Source organism: Adiantum capillus-veneris, chromosome 26 (genome assembly GCF_014529385.1).
Source record: "Adiantum capillus-veneris isolate H3 chromosome 26, ASM1452938v2, whole genome shotgun sequence".
In the NCBI taxonomy this organism is placed as follows: domain Eukaryota; kingdom Viridiplantae; phylum Streptophyta; class Polypodiopsida; order Polypodiales; family Pteridaceae; genus Adiantum; species Adiantum capillus-veneris.
In genome coordinates this window covers 131,291,552-131,315,968 of record NC_140956.1, presented here as the reverse complement: position 1 = coordinate 131,315,968, position 24,417 = coordinate 131,291,552, and the positions used below count along the sequence as shown (strand labels likewise).

Genomic DNA, 24,417 nt, shown 5'->3' with positions numbered 1-24,417 from the left:
TGAGGTTAAAAGTGGGTGGCCGGACATTGGCAACCAGGCATAGTGGCCATTTACCCAAGAAGGACATCAAGCAACATATCGATGCCTTTTGTAAAAATGGATTTTATAGAGCTAGACTATGGAGGCTGGTAATAGATTACTTATATAGGTGTGCCATATTTGAATTCGTTTGTAACCCCTCACTTATAATTGAATGGGTCAAAATTTGTGGGCATTAGGACCCTTTGGGGCCACAAAGGTGTTCTCGTGCCCCTAATTGGTAGTGGGTCTATTGGTGTGGGGTGGAAGGAAGGACACACAACCACTCTACTCCATAAAAATTATCCACAAAAGGGTGATTACCTTAAAAAACTTCATTCCCCTAACTTACAAAGCTTGTCCCTTGGCATGATGTAGGATCTTCATTGCCATGAAAGGCTTATCTACCCCTGGAGAAGAGAGAAGGGGAGAACCCACTGATAATGACGCCCACTAACCCATTTCCAATGAAGCTCTTTAAACACTACACAACGTGCCCCAACATTTCCCCAAGAAGCAAAGAAGTGGATATGGTGCTAGTTGAGCTTTAGAAAAAAAGCTTAGAGCTCAATCGCACTCAGAGGTAGTGGGGGGAGTGGGGGGAGAGAGGAACCCAAATATGGAAAATCCAATTTTCCTTGCTGAATTTGTGAAGCCCTGTTAACATTGCGATAGCCCCTCCATTTTTCAAGAGATTAAGCTATATTTTAGGAAAACAATGCACAAGCGCAGCTCTCTGCAGGTTTGCCGAATGAGAAGCTTCCCTTTTCACCGATATCTTCTCCTCCTTTGTAGCCCAAGCTGCTATTTTCTACTGGTGCGACCAGAGGTGAGCAATCTCTCTCTTACCCATGCAAGATTAGGTGCGACTTGGCCCTTACACTAGAGTACTACTACTATTTAAAAGTGGTCGCTAGAGGCATCCACAAAGGCAGGCACACGGAGAAACTACTCGGTCCCTATCAATACCTCCCAAATCATCGTTCTCCAATAGAGGTCAGATCTCTGGTGGTGGCCTTCAGTCTGCCTTGCAGTCAAGTAGTCATGAAGGCTTGGCCATAGTGCACACCAAAAACTCCTCTTGGTTGAGAGAAACTTGGGGCTAAAGCAAAACTGTCCCGACGGGTATGGAGATTGTTGCTGCCGGAATTTCCCCGAAAGGCGGCTGCTGATGACGTGGCAAAGCCATGCTGGCGACACTGAAGCTGACTGGAATGCTGATGTTGCCTCCTTCCCGCTTCCAATCCTCCCTTCTTCTGCTTCTCGTAAACTGCATTTCCTAACTAGCTCCCCCGCCCCCCCAAGCCTCCCCCAGCCTGCCCTATGCACAGAGTCCGCCATAGCTGAAAAATCGCCGACCTCTACTTGCATAGTCTGTAGCGCCTTTGCAACGCCTTAGCTCTCACCTTCATCTGCAGCTCACGTTCTTTATTCCGAAAACTCCTCTTCCTGCCTTGGAAACCCTAATTTCTTCACATACTAGCTCCAGCATCTTCTTTATTTGCATAAGTTCGTGTATGTTCGGTTGTCAATAAAGCAACAGTAGTATCTTTTTTGGCATCAATTTCAAGTCGAGTGTGCGACTTCCAATTCGATCAGTCCTAAGTATTTGCATGCTGTAGAATCTTTCGCTTGCAGGCCTTGGTTACCCATGGATTAGCAATCATGGTTGTGTTTTTGCTACAATCAAACCTTGACTAGGCAAGGAAAATGTAATCTACTCTGTGTGCTCAGGCCTTCCAATGGAGATTTCCTCCTATGCACAGGAGGATGAGGGCCGATTCACTGCACGAACTCTTTCTGACATCTCCATCGCAAGTAATGCTAGCGGAAAGGTTAGTCTCTTGTTCTCTTCTCGTGTTAGTCTGTACGATATGTGATCAAGGCTGTGATCTTTGGATCTGAGCACATGGATCGATTGGCAGGCTCAGGCTCTTTCAAGCTTGGGAGGTCCTAAACATGTCAAGGACATGAGAGTTAAGTTCTTGTGCAGCCATGGGGGAAAGATCTTACCTAGACCTTCTGACAAGAGGCTTCGCTATGTTGGCGGGGACACTCGCATGATTTCTGTACCTCGGCATATCCAACTGACTGCTTTAAGGGTCAAGTTGGCAGAGGTTTATGGGCATGATGTAACTTTCAAGTATCAGCTGCCAGAGGAAGATCTGGATGCACTCGTCTCGGTTTCTTCAGATGAAGATTTGGAAAACATGATGGAGGAGTGTGACCGGCTGGATGGTATGGGAGGGTCCTCTAGGCTCAGAGTGTTTGTCTTCTCTTCTTCAGATCACGATGCCATTGATTTCAATGATGATACCGATCCCAAAGTTTCTGAGACTCGATACGTGGAAGCAGTAAACACAGTCCAAGGGGACATGTCTTATAGGCAGACTGAGAATGCCATATCTCCAGATTTGTACAAGAATTCTTTGGGGCTTCATGCAAGCTATGTTTTGAACACTGCTGTAATGCAAGAAAGGTTCCCGTTTCCATCAGAAAACCTTCATTCTCAGGTTTATCCGCTTGAGCAGTTTACGCCTGTAGGAAGCTACCCTCTTCATACACTGCCACAAAAGAACAATCTCTTAGGCCACATTGCTCCACCTCCTCGTATAGCAGTCACAAAACAGAGGAACGAGCTTGCATCATCTCTGCATGCCAATAATGTCAGTTCCCATGGTCCTCCAGTAGCTATGGATGATTTTCTTGACCTTGAGTCTGGTGAGTCAGCTAGCTCTTCTGCCTCTTCTCAACATGATTTATACCATCGAACTAGATGGAATTCTAACTCACAGATTCCATTTCATCTAGAACAAACTGCATATCGAATTGATGAAGATCAGATGTTTAGAGCTGAACCAAGGGGCCAAGAAGAAGCATTAATAGACAGCAAAGTACATGCACAGTTCACAGCCCCATTTTTGCCAACTTCTGAGCAGATTTGTTCTGTCAATACTGCTGCTGAGGATAAGAATTCTGTTCATGAGGAACAACCTTTGTCCCCGGGCTCTTTGCTACAAAGGCAATTGCAAGAAGATCAAAATCATCTAGGAACAGACTCTAGTAGAACATTTGGAAAGCAGGGTTCGCAGTCTTCTTTAGATGGAAATCGTATGCAGCCAACGCTAGTATTTCCACTCTCGCATGAGAGGCAACAGATTGAACAGGTGCCAGTTCACCAATCTCCAAGCGATATTATCCAAGAGGGGCTGTTGGCTGGTGTGGACTTGCTGTCTGAACATTTGAAAGTACCTGGTAAGGTTCATCCGCTTCCTCAAGAACCTTGTTTTTCCCTGTTTCCTGCCAGTGATATGCCAACAGTCTCGGTACAAGTAGAGACCGACGAGAAACCAGTGGTATTGCCACAGCAAATCAAGTTGCAGGAGGCATGTGTGTATCCTGCCGTACTTCCTGACGTCGATTATGCCAAAGCTCCTTATAATAATGTTAGTTCTGATTTAACTGTAGTTTCAGGGCTTGTGCAGCAACCATTTACAGAGATTCCATTGGTTTCTGAATTACCAGGCACTACTGTTGATATCAGCAAAATGTATGAGCTGGATGGACTGAAACAACATGTGGCTCCCTCCACAAATGTTTCTATGGAAAACAGCCCCATGACCGCATTGGACTTTGGCATGGGAAGTCAAACTTCATGGCTGGCACCAGATCTGGTGTCTTTTCCTCTTAGAGACAGTTCAGAGGTGGATATGTTAGACCAAATAAGGCATCAATCTAAGATGGCAAATGCTTCAGGTGTCACAACCAACCAGCTGGTTGGGGGAGGCCTGTCACTATTAGATGAACCTGTGAACTACAATGCTGCAGTGTCAGATGCAAAGGTGAATCTTGTCTCTGCGGCAATGAGACACTGCTCCACAATAGACATAATGCCAGATTTACTACCATCTGCTATGACAATGAACTGCTGCTCCTCAACTACGGATACTCTGGTTCCAACATTACTGGACCCTTTGGCAAAGCTAGGTAAAGAAGGAGCCTGTCTGCAGACAGTTACTGATGCTATATCAGGTTTTTCTCTGGGCAGATTATCTGAAGATTCAAGCGGCCGGTTGCATGGTGCAGAGTCTGTGAAACAGCCTGTTTACCAAGAAACTGCAGTTTTTTTACGAACAGATGAAGCAAAAATTGACATTTGCAAGAAAGGGATTGTTGATGAGGGAGGAGCAGCAATAAATGCAGAGGATTTGTTATATAAAGAAGTTAACAACACTGTTGGGCAACGTGAACATGAACAGATACTTCATGTCAATTATGAGCAAGATGCAGTAGAGCTAGAGTCAAGTCTGGTAATGGAAAGTGACCGGACTATTGAGGTCAGAAAGAATAAAACCGAGTTATGGTGATTGTTTCAGAAAGTAATTTTCTCTAATTTTTTTATTATGTGTTGGCCCTCTGCTGCAGAGCTCAAGACTGGAAGTTGAAGAAGAGGATGTATTCAGCTCTACAATGGATAGACCAATGAATGCTGCAGCCATTGCTGAGGCTGAAGCCATAGCCCGAGGTTTGCAGGTGAGTAATCACCGTTTACGCATCACTTGCATGTGGCATTCCTAATACCTTAGTAACAATTGTTTGAGGATCAATAGAGTCGACTTGGAAATTGGAAGCTGGTATGAATGGGGGCCTGATTGAAAGGGAGCACTCTTTCGATATTGACCTGCAACTGTACGAACATGATATTCTCAATCAGATCAGGTTCATGATGTTATGCTATCCGCCTGGGTTGGGTGCACTCCCATGGACAAGAGTCGCACTTACAACACAGATATTATATATTTCACATAAAAGGAATCAAGGCAGTTATCTGTCTAGATGAAGTCATTGCTGCTCTCATGTATAAATAAATACAAGGGGCATTGCTGCTACCATGGCCGGCACAAAATGTAGAAGGCAAGGAGTGAAATGTAGAAGGCAAAGGGCACATTGGATTTTTGAAGGCCTTTTAACGCATCAGAGGGGGTGATACTTATTCTAGTAGTGGTGATAGTAGTGAAGCCACATGCAAGTCATCGAGTCCTCTAGGTAATAAGACTCGTGGAGTAGTACCCTCTAAAATGTCAAAAGACAATCAACGGTCACGAGGCTGCGACAACCACTAACCTTAGTTGTTGGTTTCTTCTCCTTGATTTTTATGTAATTTTTGGGACCCTCTTTTTGAAGTCGCAAATGTCCGGACATTGTATGGCCAGTGTGAAATGGCTGACGGCCGAGATTTTCACCCGCAGTAGTGAAGGTCAGGTCGTCACGAGATGGTTGGGCCGATCGGCATTGAAATCCAAGTAGTAAAAGGTTGGCTAGGTTCAGTTGAAAGTCATTTAGGCCCCACGTGACACTTTATAAGTTGGTGGGTACTAGGAAATTAACTCAAAAGGGGCATATTGGACACTTGGCAGCTCCAGAGTGATCTGCAAGTACACCTCAACTGGGGGCGCCCAAATTTGAGAGAGAAGGCTGTTTGGGGCTGCCTTTTGCTTCACCAACTGCCTACAGTGTGTGTGTGTGTAACCGGCCTGTTCAATCCAAAAAGGGCGGTAGACTTTACTTTAAACCTTGATTTAGCTTTCACCCATTATTAGTCGTCTATTTTACCTGTACTTTCAAGACACAACAAAGGGGAGAGGGATACAGGCTGCTAGATTGCACCTGTATGAGTAGACAGACACCAGATTGGCCCCTAACTTAGGCGCCACTTTCGGTATTTCTTTATTGTTCAAAAGAGGGAATAAATGCTGTGGTTCCCTACAAGCTGCCCCGCACAAACTCGGCTGAATTTCCACTGTTCCAGCCCGATTTCGGCAGCATAACTGTACTAGAACCCTTCACAGTCTGTATTCCCACGCATTGGCCGACTTTCCCGACGCATACGGGCACTTTGCAAAACCTGGCGAGAATCTGCAGCACGCTGAATTCTCTGTTTTCAGCCCTGAAAATGCGCCAGATCACCTGTACAGCGGTCCCCTTGCGTCCCCGAACCTCCTGGGGGTATTAGGGTCCGTTTAGGGCCAAAACCCTAAACCTGCAAAAATACACAGCAGGCTGTAATTTACTGTTTCGGGCTCCGTTTCGCGTGCCGGTCGCATCCGTAGCAAGTCCTCGAGCTCCCGCACTTGTAGGGCTACTTGCCCTATGAATCGGACGAGATTTCTGGCGTGAAACCTCTCCGAATTCACCTGTACCTGCGGGGGGATTAGCCGCTAGCTAATCCAGTACCTGTGCAAGAGGCTCTTGCCTCGGCAATCGCGCATGAACCCACACAACTGTACATTGGTCAAATGAAGAGCCCACTAGAGGGGCATAACATACTGCCAAAGGGGAGAGAGAGGGCAGTGCGTAGCGTGCAGGGCATCACTCCTGGCACCGCACTGTACATAGGAGGGAAAGCAAGCACTCCATAGCTCTTAACCTGTGACAAATCTGAAAATGAGGCTCTCCCCTCTTCAAATTCAGCGCCACTTCTTGTTGCATGAGGCAAGTGCACCAGAATGTGCCACTTGGCACATTTACAAGCATTTTCCCGTTTCGGGGTTGCCGCCTAAAAATATCCCAACCGGTTGCCCAGTTGACTTCACGGCAGAGTAAGAAAATGTTCCCTTTGTCATTCCGGAGGTAATGACGCCAACACATTTTCAGGTCCCAAAATAGCAGTTCCCTAAATTTTAGGAGATACTGCCATTGTATCTTTCTAGGTCATCCGACCCTCTTTGTACACTGCGGCCACATCTAGAACTGAAATGTAGCCTCTGTAGCAAAGGATTCCACTTTGGCTAGTCAATGACCCCACTTGGCTAACCATAGTCCTTGTCCAACCTTAGTGCTCTCTTGCCCTCAGGCCTGGACTCCCTTTGGACAGTTCCACACTAGCTATGCAATGCAGGGCAGTTAGATTTCCCGAGGGGTGTTTCCAAAAAGTGAAAGTAAATAGATAATAAGAAAGAAATCAACAAAAAGGATAGATAGTAGTCACACGCCGGTGACAGTGTGTGAGTAGTGGGTGCAGGTTTACAGCTTAAAGAGAAAGCTTGCCTTCTCCCTTGTTCTATGTAGGACGATGATTCTGCTCTCGTGCACCTCTCTCCCCTTTTGAATATAGAATCGGATGCCTAGCTCAAGGTATACTCATTTGTATTACAGTTTTGTGGGTTCATGCGCGATTGCCGAGGTAAGAGCCTCTTGTATAGGTACCGGATTAGCTAGTTGCTAATCCCTTGCAGATACAGGTTGATTTGGAAGATTTCTCGCGAGAAATCTTGTCCAAATCAAAGTTCAAGTAGCCCTACAGGTTCGGGAGCTCGTGTGCTTGCTGCGGATGCGACCGGTACTCAAAATAGAGCCCGAAACATGGAATCACAGCCTGCTGTGTTTTTCTGCACGTTTAGGGTTTTGACTTTTTTTGAACCCTAATAGTCCCAAGAGCTTTGGGAAACTTAGGGAACTGTGAAGCAGGTGATCCAGTGCATTTTAGAGGTGTCTCAGCAAGGCAAGGATCATTCCCATGTCGCGGAGTCAGTTAGGACTCCAAGAAAAATCTCTTTGGTCCATGAAAAGGTGGCTAGGACGCCAATTCCACTCTCACGTGCACATTTAACCCTATGTGTATGTGGACAAGCTATCCCACACAGTAGGATCATTAGCATGACATTTAGTACCCATCATGAGCATTTTCCAGAGCATAGGACCCTTTTTGCCAAAGTAGACATTTTTCACTTATTTATTAATAAGTGATTTTTGTTGGAAAAGTAGGTAGGGCAAATTGCTAAGGAATTATAAAAGAAACCCAGTGGGCACTCAGTAGAAGTAGAAAACAAAAGACAGGCTCAATGCACAAGTGCAGAGTGCAACCAAACAACTTGCCGAGCGTTTTCTCAGCAGATCAGCCAAGCGTTTGCAAATTCAACAAATTCTGTTTTCGTTTTCAGTTTTCAGCCTTAGCCTCGCGAGAACCCGCATCCTCTGGTTGTACCAGATCAGCCTAGCGTTTTCAAAATTCAGCAGATCAGCCAGCGTTTTCAGATTTCAGCCCTAATCCGACGAAGTAGTTGCAGATTCAGGCCGCAGTACCGCCACAGCTCATATCCCTAGCAGAGCATCTAGCGTTTTTAGTTTTCAGCCTTGAGGCTGTCGTCGTCGATATTGTCATCGTCATCGCAGTCCCTATCTTGACGACGACACCTTCGTCATTGTCATCGTAGATCCCTATCTTGACGACGACACCTACGTCACCATCGCCGCAAATCCCGGACTTGACAACGACACCATCGTCGTCATCGTCATAGTCTCCATCGTCATCGTTGACATTGTCATCAAGCACCACAACATCTAGACCATTGTACCAGATTTGTGCAATCTATAGCATAGACCTCTCACGCCATAGAGAGGGGGGACCCTTGGAGGGAGGTTTGAGAACCGTCTGGTGTCGTATTCTTCTCTCTCTCTCTCTCTCTCTCTCTCTCTCATTCTCAACACTTTTATTCACAGTAGCATTCACTTTGTTTGTGATCATTACACTTGCACTCTCTCTCTAAGAACGGAAGGCTCTCCCTTCCGCAAGTAAAAGGAACCCTTGAGCATAGTTCGGAGCACTCATCCTTCCGCTGCACCTTACATCCACATGCTTTACCAGTTAAGCCAGCCACCTTTCAGAGTCCAAATGTTGCATTAAATGGATAGACAGTTAATGTAATGTGCAACGGAAGTGAATGATGGTGTATGGCTTAGCATGGTGATCAGTGGGTGCTCAAGGTTCCTTTTACTGACGGGAAGGGAGAGCCTTCCTTGACTTAATGAGAGAATGTGCAATGACCAAACACACGAGAGTGGAATGCAACTGTGAGTGGGAGTGCAAGAGAGTGCTAGAGAGAGAGAAAAGAGAGGACACCAGATGGAGTCCCAAACCCCCCTCCAAGGGGGCCTCTCTCTATTGCTAGAGAGGTATTTGCTTTAGATTGCACAAAGTCTGGTACAATGCTTGTAGATGCTATGGTACCTGACGACGATGATGACCATGATGTCGACGACGACGACGACGATGACAAGGTCAATGCTGAAATCTGAAAATGCTAGATAATGTGTTGTGGATCTGTTACTGTGGCGGTACTGTTGGGCTGATCTACAACCTCCGAGTCGTGCTAGGACTGAGAATGCAAAACGCTGGCTATCTTTCTTGAAAACTGAAAACGCTAGGCTGATCTACTGCTGGTTGATTGATGCGGCGAGGATCTGCTACGGATGTGGTGGATCTGCGAAGCTAAGGGCTGAAAACTGAAAACGCTGGTGCTTGTGGCTGAAAACACTGGATGTGATATGAGAAAACGTTGGGGAGCCTGAGGGTGCCTGCCTGTCTGCTGCGGGTGGCTGCCCTTCCTGTGTCCGTGCTTCTTTTTGGTCTTCTACTGGCGCCCAAGCCCTTCCGTATATAGATGAATCAATGTGGGTCGAGCAGTGCAAGGGAAGTCTCCATGATCTTGGATTAATTAAATGAATGTCACTTATTATGAAAGAGACCTATAAGAGGTGTTTCACACGCGAGGTTGCAAACTGCAACCATGCGGTGGAAAATGCTTATGCTAGGTATTGTATCATGATGCTAATGCTATGGATTGTGCAATCAGAGGGTATGCAACTGTCACGTGACACATCCAACTTTTTGTGTCCGTGGACAAGCTACAACATGACCAGGGTTTAGTTCGGTCAAGTCAGTCTAGAATAGGAAGTGATCTGGCACTTTTGTGAGTCTGTTCGTAGACCGTGCATGTCCAGACACTTAAATTAGATGCATATCCTCTGGTTACACACAACATGACCATCAGATTACAGTCAGAACCCATCTGTAGCATTTTTCTAGTGCATTAAACCTATTTTTCCTATTTTTGACATTTTTCACTTATTTATTAAGTGACTTTTTGTTGGGAACTAGGTAGGGCAATTTTGCTAAGACAATATATAAGCAAACCAAAGTTAGCACTTTCTGGCAGAAGAGGGAGCAGGAGCACCTTGCTCAACAGGCATCTTCTCAGTAGAACCCCACAGAGGCCTAGCATTTTGCAAGAGACTGCAACACCTAGCCTTTTTGGACCAGAGCAGCCAGCGTTTTTGCTTATGCATCATCCTGGCGACAGAACCCCATCAGATTAGCCTAGCGCTTTGCATTGCAAGCCACCGGCAGCAGCAGAAGACAAAGATCAGCCCTAGCGTTTTTGCATCTGCATCACACTTCAACGTTTTGCAGATTCATCGCGACGGAACCTCGTTAAGCACCAGCGTTTTCAGTTTTCAGCAATCAGACTCCGCAGTAGAACCCTTGAACCTCACAGATCTCACCTTCCCGCAGCCGCACGGTCAGATCCCGCAAAGTTCGCAGTTTCAGCCCGGAAAACGCAGATTTCAGCATCTGCGTTTTCAGCGCATTGTCGTCGCATCGTCGCTATCGACATCGTCACCGACATAGAGTCAGAATTCAGCAGATAAAGATTTGCAGATTTCAGCCATTAGCATTTTCAGATTTCAGCCCGTCTCGTCGTCGACATCGTCGGCAAGTCCAAGCATTGTAGAGATTTGTGCAATCAATAGTAGACCGCTCTCGCCATAGAGAGTGGGGCCCTTGGAGGAGGGTTTTACGTCTCTGGTGTCGTATTCTCTTCTCTTTCTATCTCTTAGTCTCATGCACCTTCATTCACAGTGTCCATTCACTTTGTTTGTATCCATTGCATTCTCTCACTAAAGGCATGGAAGGCTCTCCCTTCCATAAGTAAAAGGAACCTTGAGCACAGTTCGGAGCGCTCATCTTGAGCAAAGTTCAACATTCATTCCGCTGCACCATACAGCAACTACTCTAAGTGCCTAGACATGCACAGCTTGCGCACAGGCTCACAAAGGTGCCAGAACACTTCCTAGGCTTCCTAAACCCTAGAAGTAGGAACAACTTGTCCACGTACACATAGGGTTAGATGTGCACGTGACATCCCCCCCTTTTCAAGGTGAGATACTGATATTGAGGTGTATGGTGTTTGTGAAGTCCGTCAACAACTTTTGGGATCCTGCGAAGTGCTCCTCGTTGGTCCACTTTGCTATGTGGGTTGAGCCGTACTTGAACTTCATGAAGATAGGCAATGCTTGCTTCTTTGGGCCGCGCCAAAAGCGACAGTTGCGGCTCCAATGCTTCACCTTTGTCTATGGTCGTGGGCACCTTCTTCAAGAATCTGCAAAGAGGAAAATTTCTGAAACCACTTTAAACACAAAACCATAAACGTATCCATGTAGAGTGACTGGAAAAATACTATCCTCTTTAAATGAGTGTGCATGCAATGCAGATGAACAAAATGACTGAGTGCTAAGCCGTTCACCAAACACGTCAAAACTGAGATCGAAACTTGACTTTCCGACCTAAACCTATCAACTGCGGCAAATCACAACAGAAATGCCAATGCTTGATGGACAATCGTGCTCGTGCTTTTTCTGTGAGCGTGTCATGCCAAGGAATGAACATGCAAAAGCGACTGACCAAACGGACAAATTGTGAATCCCTTGAAATCAAAATTTCTTTTTGTTCTAGAGTGATCCGCATACATCCGTGCTCATCCATGAGTCAATCATGTGCATCGTGCAATATGGCATGCCTGTGAAAAGGGAACACATAAAGACGGTGACGAAAATACAAGAGACCGTCATGAATGAGAAACTCGAACAATGTGTACCGACTAATCATGCGAAGATAAAATACTTCCTGAATGGGTTCTTTGGACCGCGACTCGAGAGTCAAGATCGGTCCTGCGAGATGAAGCGTATCTGCAATGAGGTTAGCTTTTCTAGAAACATCATCATCTAAACCAATTTGCTCCTTACGAACAATCACATCCCTATCATGCAAAAAATGCGTGTCGTGCTTCGGAGAAGACATGACAGCAAGAGAGTTCTTTTCATGCAATGACTCATACGTGTCTAGACTGTGGGACTGTGTACTGTGTATTGAGAGAAAATATGGTATTACGTGTTTTAACCTCTTTCGAATCATGAGAGAGAGACTAATGGCAAAGAAGGAATGTTCTTGTCATAGCGAAGAACCATGGGAGGTGCTCCATCAAATGTGTGAGAGATAGTGTTTTGTTTCCAATCAATGCGTGGATTATAACCTTTAAACCACTTAATGCCAAAAATCAAATCACATCCTTTGAGAGGAGAAACCACAAAACGACGACGAAAATCGACATTTTGAACTAACAGTCACATAAGGACATTCATGCATGAAAGAAGAGTGCATGCCAAGAGCAAATTGAGAGATCTCAATGGGATCTATGGGGAGAGCTTCTAAACTTACACTCTTCATGAGAGAGTCACTAATCACATCATGCATACTACGTGAATCAAACAAGATCACAATGTGTGTACTATTCACATGACCATAATACAACATGAGAGACTGATCTACATGATCATGAGAAACTTCACACCATAGTAACAGGGAATGGCCGTTTTCAGGTCTCCGTTCCCCGTTCCCATTTCAAGTTCCCGTTCCGAATCCCCGTTCCCTGTTTCAAACGTGAGTACTCATAACAGGGAATGGCATTTTGTTTCGCGTTCCCGTTCCGCGTTCCCGTTCCTGGTAACTATGCTTCACACACATTAGTGTGGTGTCGACGACGGCGACAAGGTCAATGCTGAAATCTGAAAATGCTAGATCATCTGCTGTGGATCCTGCTATTGTGGCGGTGTTGTTGGGCTGATCTACAACCGTCGAGTCGTGCTGTCACGTGCGCACTTCACTTGCGCCACGTGGACACACTTCTGCCATAGTCTAGCGTCAGTCTTAGCATAGGACCTAGCCTGGCACTTTGTGAGCCTCTAGCAGAATGTGCATGTCCAGGTCGGTCATAGTTGCATACCCTCTCTTGCACAAGAACAATCATTTCATCTTGCAGGCATTTTATCGCGTGAACCACCTCTTATAAGTCATTTGATTAAAAGTGACTTTTGGAATTCTTTTTGTAAGTTTGTTGGAAAAGTAGGTAGGGCAAATTGCTAAAGATCTATAAAAGAAACCCATTGGGCACTCAGTAGAAGCAGGGGCATAGAAAGGGCAGGCACCGTAGCAGACCGGCAGGCACCCTCAGGCTCCCCAACGTTTTCTCAGTAGTTTAGCCCAACGTTTTCAGCCTCAAGCAATTAGCGTTTTCAGCCACTACCACCAGCGTTTTCAGTTCAGCCTTAGCCTCACGAGAACCCGCATCCTCTGGTTGCAGATCCTCGCCAGATTCCCCATCTAGTACTAGATCAGCCTAGCGTTTTCAGAATTCGGCAGATCAGCCAGCGTTTTCAGAATTCAGCCAGATCAACCAGCGTTTTTGCATTTCAGCATTAGTGCGACTCGATGGTTGCAAATCCAAGCCGCAGTACCGCAGTAGTAGTAGATCCCCAGCAAGAAGCCTAGCGTTTTCAGTTTTCAGCCTTGATGCTGTCGTCATCGACACCATCGTCGTCGTCGACATCATCATCATCATCATCATCGTCATCGTCATCGTAGTCCCTATCTTGATGACGACACCTTTGTCATCGTCATTGCAGATCCCTATCTTGACGACGACACCTTCGTCATCGTCATTGCAGTCCGGGACTTGACGATGACATCATCGTCGTCATCGTCACAGTCACCATCGTCGTTGTCGTCGACATCATCGTCTTCGACATAGACCCCGTTGTTGACATCACGATCTTTGACACAGTACCATCATCGACTTCACCGTCTTCGACACAGTACCGTTGTCAACAAAGACCCTTAGTACCTCGTCGTCGACTTCATTGTCTTCGACATAGACCTCGTGGTCGACCTTCCTGTCTTCGACATAGAACCTCTTAGTTTCTTAGAACCCATCAATACTGAGTAGTTCCCAACACCAGTATCCATCAGTTCAGTAGTTCCCAACATCAGTAGTGTCAATACCCATTAGCATCAGCATCATTGTTGTAGCATTTGTGCAAGAATAAAGAAAGTACTTGCTCTGGCAACAGAGCAAGGGGGCCCTTGAGGGTTGGGACCCGACATCCCTGTGTCGTCTCTTTTCTCTCTCTTGTCTCTCTCTCTCTCTCTCTTTCTTTCAGTTCAGTTGAGTTCTTTCAAGAGAAGTAAAGTGTCCCTTGTGTTTGTGTGCGGAGTACTAGATCCGAGCAAATCCTTATTCTCTTTTGCTGCACCTGACACGTGCTAGGGCTGAGAATGCAAAACGTTGGCTGATCTGGGTTGGAATTGCAAAACGTTGGCTGTCTTGGCTGAAAACTGAAAACGCCAGGCTGATCTACTGCTGGTTGATCGATGCGGCGAGGATCTGCTACGAGATGTGGTGGATCCGCGAAGCTAAGGGCTGAAAACTGAAAACGCTGGTGCTTGTGGCTGAAAACACTAGATCTGTTCTGAGAAAACGCTGGGGAGCCTGAGGGTGCCTGCTGCTGCGGGTGTCTGCCCTTCTTGTGTCCCTGCTTCTTCTGGTCTTCTACTGGCGCCGAAGCCCTTCCTTATATAGGTGCATCAATGTGGGTCAAGTAGTGCAAGGGAAGCCTCTACGATCCTGGATTAATTAAATGAACAAGTCACTTATTATGAAAGTGACCTATAAAAGGTGTTTCACACGTGAGGTCGCAAACTGGAACCATGCGGTGGAAAATGCTCATGCTAGGTACTGTATCATGATGCTAATGCTATGGGTTGTGCAATCAGAGGGTATGCAACTACTCTAGACATACACGGCATGCGCACAGGCTCACAAAGGTGCCAGAACACTTTCTAGGCTTCCTAAACCCTAGAAGTAGGAACAACTTGTCCACGTACACATAGGGTTAGATGTGCACGTGACCATTAATCTCCAAGCTATGCATCAGGTTTTCCCACCACCCACGGTACATCTTGGGTTTGTTGGGGGTGAATCCGTGTTTCAAAGCATGGCTGGTTATGCGCCCGGAAGCAGTAGTACATGTCAGGAACAATTTTTGGGGGTATGCAAGGCATGATGCCAAACCCCATGTATGGTAACATCGGCTTACAGCCAGTGTTTCAATGTAATCAGGGCCAATTTGGGGTGCCACAGGCTGCTTTTGGTATGGCTTGTTTTTCCGACAAGTAGGCAAATATGGCACCAAGGAACCAAAAGGGGCATAGCCTATTTTCCCTATTTTTGGTATTTTTCACTTATTATTTTAAGTGACTTTCCAACAAAAGTAGGTAGGGCAATTTTGCTAAGTTAATATATAAGCAAACCCAAGTTAGCACTAAATGGCAGAAGAGGCAACAAGAGCACCGCTCAACAGGCACCTTCTCAGCAGGACCCCAAAGGCTTCTAGCGTTTTTGCTCCCCAGCAGCTTGGCTAGCGTTTTTGGACAAGACACAGCAGATCAGCCAGCGTTTTGCCCTTGCAGATCCCTGGCGACAAGACCACAGCAGATCAGCCTAGCGTTTTTGCATTTGCAGAACCTCGGCGCAGAAACACCATTTTCAGCCCTAGCGTTTTCGCATCTGCCAGCAACCTCAGCGTTTTGCAGATCTATCGTGACAGAATCAGCCCTAGGACCAGCGTTTTCAGTTTTCAGCAGTTAGACATCGCAAATCAAGTCCCGAACCTCGCAGAGCAAGTTCCGAACCTCGTAGATCTCACCTTTCCGCAGTAGTTCCTCGTCGCATGGTCAGTTTCCGCAAGGTTTACAATTTCAGCCCGAAAAACGCAGATTTCAGCATCTGCATTTTCAGCGCGTCGTCGTCGCATCGTCGTCATCGACATGGTCATCTACATAGAGTCAGAATTCAGCAGTAGAAAGATTGCAGATTTCAGCCCACAACGTTTTTGGACAGCAGTAGAAAGATTGCAGATTTCAGCCCTTAGGTCGACTTCGTCATCCCCGTCGTCATCGTCGACATAGCCCAGACTTGCATCAGTCTCATGCATACCATTTGTACCAGATTGTGCAATCATAAGTAGACCACTCTCGCCGACGAGAGTGGGGCCTTCGGATGAGGGTTTTACAATGTCTCTGGTGTCGTATCTCTCTTCTCTCTTTCTCTCAGTCTCATACACTTGCACACACAGTGTCCATTTACTTTGTTTGTGATCATAGCACTTTCCATTAAGAACGGAAGGCTCTCCCTTCCATAAGAACTAAAAGGAACCTTGAGCACAGTTTGGAGCACTCATCTTGAGCAAAGCGCAAACAATCATTCCACTGCACCTAACATTGGTATCAGAGCTTTGGCATTGTTCTGTATCACTCAAGGAAAGAACCACAAGAATCACAAGATTTTTTTTGCTTGTTGCGGTCACACGAACCCAAGTTCGCTTGGGCGTGTCGATTCCTAATCGTGTTTTTTGAAGAGTGACAGGAAACCCAAGAAAGAAGGGCTTGTCCAGTCTCCCCTTGTGTCTCTTTTCACTCATTGAGAGCGGTCCGTGTACTTAGCGGCCGGCCAATCGACGTGAGGTGGAAAAAAGCAACCTTGGTGTGAGCGCAAGGCTGCCAAGGGGTGCGCCCGCAGAAAGGAGTAGAACTCGGGTGAAGAGAAGATCCTTCTTTAACGCAGATTGCAAGCAAAAGAAGAACCTTAAGAACCTCAAGATCCGCAACAACCTCAAGAACTCAAGAACCCCAAGAACCAAGACTCTCAAGAATCCAAGTTCCTCGTGAACTTAAGAACCAAAGACCCCAAGAACCCACAAGAACCCACGACTTCAGAATGATCATCACTCGAAGCGGAATGGATACTTTGCTTGGAGGTGATGAGCATGAAAGAGGCGAAGAAGAATTTTCCCCACTAGGAGTTTTTTCCGACCCTCCCCCTTCAACATCTACGACAAAGATTGCACTAACTCCTTTGGAGGTTTTCGACAAGAGGATGATGGACAGGAAGTTAGAAAGCGAGCAGCCATAGAGCGCAAATACCAAGAAAGAATGGCAGCCATAGCTCGTGAGAGCGAGCAAGCACGCACTCATAAAGGTCTGCAACGCTTGCTTCTTTGGGCCGCGCCGAAAGCGACAGTCTCCTGTGGCTCCTTCGATTCTTCAACTTCGTCTAGAGTCATGCTTCTTCCGTCTTCAAGAATCTCCACGGCTGAAAATTTCTGAAATCACTTCCAACACAAAAACATGAACATACCTATTCCATGTAAAGTGAGTGGAAAAAATCTTGTCTTCCTCAAAGACCGTGCATGCAATGTAGATGCAATGTAGATGAACAAAGAGACTGAGTGCTAACCCATTCACCACACACACGCAAACAATGAGATCGAATCTTGTCGTGCTGATCTAAATCAATCAACTGTGGCAAAACACAATGGAAATGCCCACTCTTGGTGCTCATACTTTCATGTGCTCTTTCTACAACTCTGTCGTGCCAAGGAAGAGACATGAAAGGTGACTTCCTTGAATGCATACTTTTCAACTTTTCATGAAAAATCCGCATATATGCGTGCTCATCCATGAGTGAGACGTGCTCAACGTACAATATGTCATGCCTAGGAAAAGGGATCACATAAAGGCGCTGGCTAAAATACAAGAACCGATCACGAATGAAACACTCGTACAATGCGTGCTGATTAATCATTCATACACAGAATACTTCCTGCGAGGGTTCTTTGGACCTAGGCTCGAGAGCCAAGATCGGTTCTTCCTGAAGGGGTTCTTTGGACTTAGGCTCGAGAGCCAAGATCGATCCTTGGTGATTGATCGAATCTGCAACGTGGTTAGCTTCGCTAGAAAAAGCATCAACTAACACATCATCCTTGTGAAAAATCACATCATCTTCATGCAAATCATCATGCTTGTGAGAAATCACATCTTGATCATGCAAATCATCATGCTTGTCATTATCATTCAAATCATCATGCTTATCATCATGCTCGTGAGAAATCACACCTTGCTCATCATGCAAATCATCATGCTTGTCCTTATCATCCAAATCATCATGCAAATCTTGTGTAGCATGCAAATCCTGTGTATCATGCTTTAGAGAAGAAGAGACTGAGAGAGTCTCCTTCTCCCGAATCTTTTCAATTTTCGCCTGCATATTAGAAATGAGAGATGGAGAATCAACAACTTGCTCTCCACGAATGACAATGGGAGAGTCACTTTTGGCATTGAAAGTGAACGTATTTTCTACCCAATCAATGAGAGGGTTATGCTCACGAAACCATCGAATGCCCAAAATCATATCACATCCTGAGAGAGGAGAGACAAAAAATTTTCGACGGAAAGCAGCTTGTTGAACTGTAAACAACACATCAAGGCACTCTTTCGTGATGAGAGAGTCCGTACCGGGAGCGAAGCCAGAAACCCCAAGAGGAGATTTGTGACTAACCTCTAGGCGGGCTCTCTGAACAAGAGAGGGACTGATCACATCATGCATATTGCCTGGGTCAAACAATATGACAAAACGTTGCCGTGTCATATGACCATAACATTTAATGAGAGACTCATCAATGGGAGGGTCAGGAGAAACTTGGGGCATACTCGTGTTGTCATTGATTGCATTGATAGAGGAAGTGGGTTCTGTGGATTCTTTAGATTCATTAGAGTCAAGCTCAGGACATGTTCTTTTTATGTGACCCTTAATGTGACAATGAAAACAACGACCTTTCTTAGAATAAGTGCTTTGCTCTTCCGACGTGATGTATCCTCCTAAAGTTCCTTGTGCTACCTTTTCATGTAGAGTGAGCTTAGGTTTAGCAATTGTGTTAGCCTTACCCTTAGGTTCATTGGAAAAGTTCTTTTCTGAGAGACTGTTGGAAGATTGGTTAGAAGAGTTACCGTTCTCACCATTCTGAGGGTTCTCAGAAGTCTGGGAGGTACTTGTCGAAGTCTTGTTCTCCTTAGGCTTTCCCTTGTTGTGCTTCATCTCCTGTGCGAGAGCAATCGTTACCGCCTTGTTGAGATTGATTGGATCGAGCACCTTGACATCATACTTGATATACTCGTCTAATCCATAAAGGAAAAACCTCTTGGTGGGGAAAATTCTTCGTCGCCTCTCTCATGCTCATCACCTCCAAGCGAAGTATTCATTCCGCTTCGAGTGATGACCATACACTGTGATCTTGAGTTCTTAAGTTTATGAGGAACTTGGGTTCTTGTGGGTCTTGGGTTCTTGAGGGTCTTGAGGTTCTTCTTTCGCTTGCAATCTGTGTTCGAGAAGGATCTTCTCTTCACCTGAGTTGTGCTCTTTTTCTCGGGCGCACCCCTTGGCGGCCTTGCGCTCACACCAAGGTTGCTTTTTCCCACCTCACGTCTATTGGCCGGCCGCTAAGTGCACGGTCCGCTCTCATTGAGTGAAAAGAGGCACAAGGGGAGGCTGGACAAGCCCTTCTTTCCTGGGATTCCTGTCACTCTTCAAAAACACGATTAGGAATCGACATGCCCAAGTGAACTTGGGTTCGTGCGACCACAACAAGCAAAAAAAATTCTGTGGTACTTGTGGTTCTTTCCTTGAGTGATACAGAACACTGCCAAAGCTCGATACCAATGTAAGGTGCAGCGGAATGAATGTTGAACTTTGCTCAAGATGAGTGCTCCGAACTGTGCTCAAGGTTCCTTTTACTTATGGAAGGGAGAGCCTTCCGTTCTTAATGGAGAGTGCAATGGACACAAACAAAGTGAATGGACACAATGCATGGACTCGCCGACGATGTCGACGACGATGAGGACGTCGACGAGACAGGCTGAAAAGTGAAAATGCTAAGGGCTGAAATCTGCAAATCTTTATTTGATGAATTCTGACTCTATGTCGGTGACGATGTTGATGGCGACGACAGATAGAGAAGAGAATACGACACGAGAGGCGTAAAACCCTCCTCCAAAGGCCCCACTCTCTATGGCAAGAGCGGTCTACTTATGATTGCACAAATCTCTACAATGCTTGGACTTGCCGATGATGTCGACGACGATGAGGACGGCGACGAGACGGGCTGAAATCTGAAAACTCTAAGGGCTGAAATCTGTAAATTTTTATCTGCTGAATTCTGACTCTATGTCGGGGACGATGTCGATGGTGAGATGCGACGATGACGCACTGAAAATGCAGATGCTGAAATCTGCGTTTTCTGGGCTGAATCTGTAAACCTTGCGGAATCTGACCGTGCGGCAAGGATCTGCTGTTGGAAGTTGAGATCTACGAGGTTCGGGGGTTCTTCTGCGAGTCTAAAGGCTGAAAACTGAAAACGCTGATTCTATGACTGATTTTGTCGCGATGATCTGCAAAAATGCTAGGGTTGTTATGCAAACCAAAAACGCTAGGGCTGTTTCTTGTCTTGCTGCAAAAACGCTAGGGAATCTGCAGAGTCTGAGGTCGCCAAGCTGATGCAAAAGCAAAACGCTAGGCTGATCTGAGTCCTTGTCCAAAAACGCTAGCCAGTCCGGTGTGGAGCAAAAACGCTAGGCTATTCGGGGTATCCTGTTGAGAAGTAGCCTGTTGAGCAAGGTGCTCCTGCTGCCTCTTCTGCCAGAAAGTGCTAGCGCTAGGTTTTTATTTATACAAACTTAGCAAAATTGCCCTACCTACTTTCCAACAAAAGTCACTTAAAAATAATAAGTGAAAAATGTCAAAAATAGGGAAAATTGGTTTTACTGCACTGGAAAATGCTCCTGATAGATTTTGTTGGATTTTGATGGTAATGCTGATGATCATGCTGTGTGCAACCAGAGGATATACATCTACTCTAAGTGACTGGTCATGCACGTTCTGCGAACAGACTCACAAAAGTGCCAGATCACTTCCTATTCTAGACTGACTTGACGGAACTGGACCCTGATCATGCTGTAGCTTGTCCACGGACACATAGGGTTGGATGTGTTACGTGACAATTTTAGTCGATCTATGGACAAGAGAGTGGATTGGCTCTCCTCTTCATGCATAAGTGGGGGCACCTTTGAAAAAAAAGCAACATCAGCATCAAATATGCCATGTGATGTCACAAGACGGGCACCACGTGCCAATAGAAAAGAAACTGAAGAGACTTTTAGCACTTCAATAACAACTGAACTGAGAGAGAGAGAGAGAGAGAGAGAGAGAGAGAGAGAGAGAGAGAGAGAGAGAGAGAGAGAGAGAGAGAGAGAGAGAGAGAGAGAGAGAGACGACATTCGACACGGAGTGGCAGAATTCCACCCCAGAGAGTGTTGGCCCCAAACCTTGGCGCCCCTTTCGGTATTTCTTTATATTGCATCAACACAGTACAAGCCGGTACTCGAGACTCTGCACCTTTTGCAGGAAGCATGCCAAAGAATGAGCCCTTAGCACATATTTAAAGGCCCTTGGCTTGAAAAGCAGTTTACATGAAACGCCTTCAAACTCAAAAGCTTCTGGTCCCAAAAGCAATGCCAAAAAGCTGCCAACGTAATTTATGGAAATCTATACAGCTTGCCACGTCATCAGCCAGCGCAAAACGTGGAAATCCGTATAGCCTGCCACGTATCAACTAGCGTAATTTTCTAAAACCTGCCACGTCATCAGCAGTTACGCAATTTCTTGTGTGTGTGTGTGTGGGTCTTGCTTTATTTTCTTTATGTCACTTGGGGCCCCATCGGACGGGGTCCCCATAAGTTGGTAGGACTTCTTCTTCTGTTACTTGTTCTTCTTAGGGTTTAGGCCCCTCGGCCGACATCTGCAAGTTGGCTCCATTCTTTAGGGCTTTGACATGTCAGCAGTTTGTGACATGTGACACTTTTATGCCACTTCACCACTAGGTGACACATGATTGAAATCTAGGTACCACGTTAGAACCCGCGAAATGTGCTGCATTTTTTGTTGGGTTCATGCTGTTCCCAGCATGCCATGTCATCGCTTGTGGCCTTATACCCCCCCTTCAAAAAAAAAAGAAAACCCCACCCAAACTCTCTTTCTTTAAAGAAGATTAATTGCCCTTGATTACACATGCAATGTCACGTGCACATCTAACCCTATGTGTACATGAACAAGCTACTTCATGACATGGGTTCAGTTCAGCTAGATTAGGAAGTGATCTGGCACTTTTGTGAGTCTGTTTGCAGATCGTGCATGTCTAGACACTTAGATTAGATGCATATTCTCTAGTTGCACACAACATGATCATCATATTTCCATCAAAACCCATCAAGAGCATTTTTACGGTGCATAGACTTATTTTCCCTATTTTTGACAATTTTCACTTATTATTTTTAAGTGACTTTTGCTGGGAACTAGGTAGGGCAAATTTGCAAGTGAAGTATATAAGAAAACCTAGCACTAGCACTTTCTGGTAGAAGAGGCAACAGGAACTTCGGTTCAACAGGCACCTTCTCAGCAGGACCCCTAGTAGACCTAGCGTTTTTGCATCACAGCAAGGACCTAGCGCTTTTCATCCACAGACCAGCCTTGGCGTTTTTGCATGGCAGATCAGCCTCGGCGACAACAAGACACAGCAGATCAGCCCTAGCGTTAGCAGATTTCCTCAGCAAGGATAGTTTTCAGTCCTAGCGTTTTTTGTTTGCAGACAAGCCTCGGCGTTTTGCAATTCCATCGCGACAGAATCAGCAGTAGCACCAGCGTATTAAGTTTTCAGCATCGAGACACCTTAGTAGAAGCCTAAAACCTTGCAGATCTCACCTTCCCGTAGTAGATCCTCGCCGCACAGTCAGATCCAGTGCAATTTGCAGATTCAGCCCGGGAAACGCAGATTTCAGCATCTACGTTTTCAGCGCGTCGTCGTTGCATCGTCATTGTCATCACCTACATAGAGTCAGAATTTAGCAGATAAAGATTTGCAGATTTCAGCCCTTAGCATTTTCAGATTTCAGCCCGTCTCGTTGTCGTCCTCATCGTCGTCGACATCGTTGGCAAGTCAAAGCATTGTATAGATTTGTGCAATCAATAGTAGACCGCTCTCGCCATAGAGAGTGGGGCCTTTGGAGGAGGGTTTGACAACATTCTGGTGTCGTATTCTTCTTTCTCTATCTCTCAGTCTCAGTACCTTCATTCACAATGTTCTCCACTTTGTTTGTGACCATTGCACTCTCTCACTAAAGAAACGAAAGGCTCTCCCTTCCGTAAGTAAAAGGAACCCTTGAGTACAGTTCGGAGCACTCATCTTGAGCAAGATTAACATTCACTTCCGCTGCACCTTACATTGGTATCAGAGCTTTGGCAGTGTTTTGTATCACTCAAGGAAAGAACAACAAGTACCACATAAATTTTTTTGCTTGTTGCGGTCGCACATAACCCAAGTCCTCTTGGGCGTGTCGATTCCTAATCGTGTTTTTGAAGAGTGACAAGAAACCCAAGAAAGAAGGGCTTGTCCAGCCTTTCCTTGTTTTCTCTTTTCACTCATTGAGAGCGGACCGTGTACTTATCGGCCGGCCAATCGACGGGAGGTGGGAAAAAGCAACCTTGGTGTGAGCGCAAGGCCGCAAAGGGGTGCGCCCGCGAGAAAGAGAAGAACTCGGGTGAAGAGAAGATCCTTCTATAACACAGACTGCAAGCTAAAGAAGAACCTCAAGGACTCAAGAACCCAAGAACTCAAGAACCTCAAGACCCTCAAGAACCCAAGAACCACAAGAACCCAAGTTCCTCGTGAACTTAAGAACCCAAGACTTCAGTAGATGGTCATCACCCGAAGCGGAATGGATACTTCACATGAAGGTGGTGAGCATGGGAGTGGCGAAGAAGAGTTGTCCCACCAAGAGGTTTTTCCGACCCTCTTTCCCCATCTACGTCAAGGATTGCACTAATCCCTATGGAGGCTTTGGACCAGATGTTTATGGAAAGGAAGTTAGAGCGCACAGAAAGAATAGCAACCATAGCACGTGAAAGGGAAGAACGAATGGCAGCCATAGCGCGTGAGCGCGAGCAAGCACGTTTGGAAGCCAAAGTAAGAGAAGCAGAATTTGATCGCGAGAACAGAGCAAGAAAAGCATTGAACGATTGACACATGAAAGAGATGTTGCGACTCTTTTCTCAAGTGCAGGCACAGATGCAAAGATTCGGGAAAAAGAGACTCTCTCTGTCTCTTCTTCTCCCAAGCATGACACACATGATTTGCATGATTATGATAAGCATGATGATTTGAATGACAATGATAAGCATGATGATTTGAATGATAATGACAAGTATGATGAATTGGATGATAATGACAAGCATGATGATTTGCATGATCAAGATGTGATTATTCACGAGCATGATGATTTGCAGGAAGATGACGTGATTGTTCACAAGAATGATGGTTTAGTAGATACTTTTTCTAGTGAAGCTAACCTCATTGCAGATTCGATCAATCACGAAGAACTGATCTTGGCTCTCGAGTTGAGGTCCATAGAACCCCCACAGGAAGATTCGATCAATCACGAAGAACCTATCTTGGCTCTCGAGTCGAGGTCTAAAGAATCCCCTCAAGAAGTATTATGTGTTTGAA

General features: G+C 45.8%; 1 protein-coding gene across 4 annotated transcripts in view; it reads left to right on the top strand.

The window, feature by feature from the left end:
* Positions 1-977: 977 nt before the first annotated feature.
* LOC147424217 (RAF-like serine/threonine-protein kinase 20) overlaps positions 978-24,417 on the top strand; it is a 60,647-nt gene continuing 37,207 nt past the window's right edge. Inside the window, exons 1-5 of one of the 4 annotated variants that reach the window (XM_086502204.1) lie at positions 978-1,853; positions 1,944-2,739; positions 2,830-3,273; positions 3,544-4,355; positions 4,444-4,551. In XM_086502204.1, the coding sequence (XP_086358330.1) occupies positions 1,761-1,853; positions 1,944-2,739; positions 2,830-3,273; positions 3,544-4,355; positions 4,444-4,551 (2,253 nt within the window). In that variant the 5' untranslated portion in view covers positions 978-1,760. Of the gene's footprint in view, positions 1,854-1,943; positions 4,356-4,443; positions 4,552-24,417 lie in introns of all 4 variants that reach the window. The other 3 variants (XM_086502202.1, XM_086502203.1, XM_086502201.1) reach the window with 3 other exon arrangements.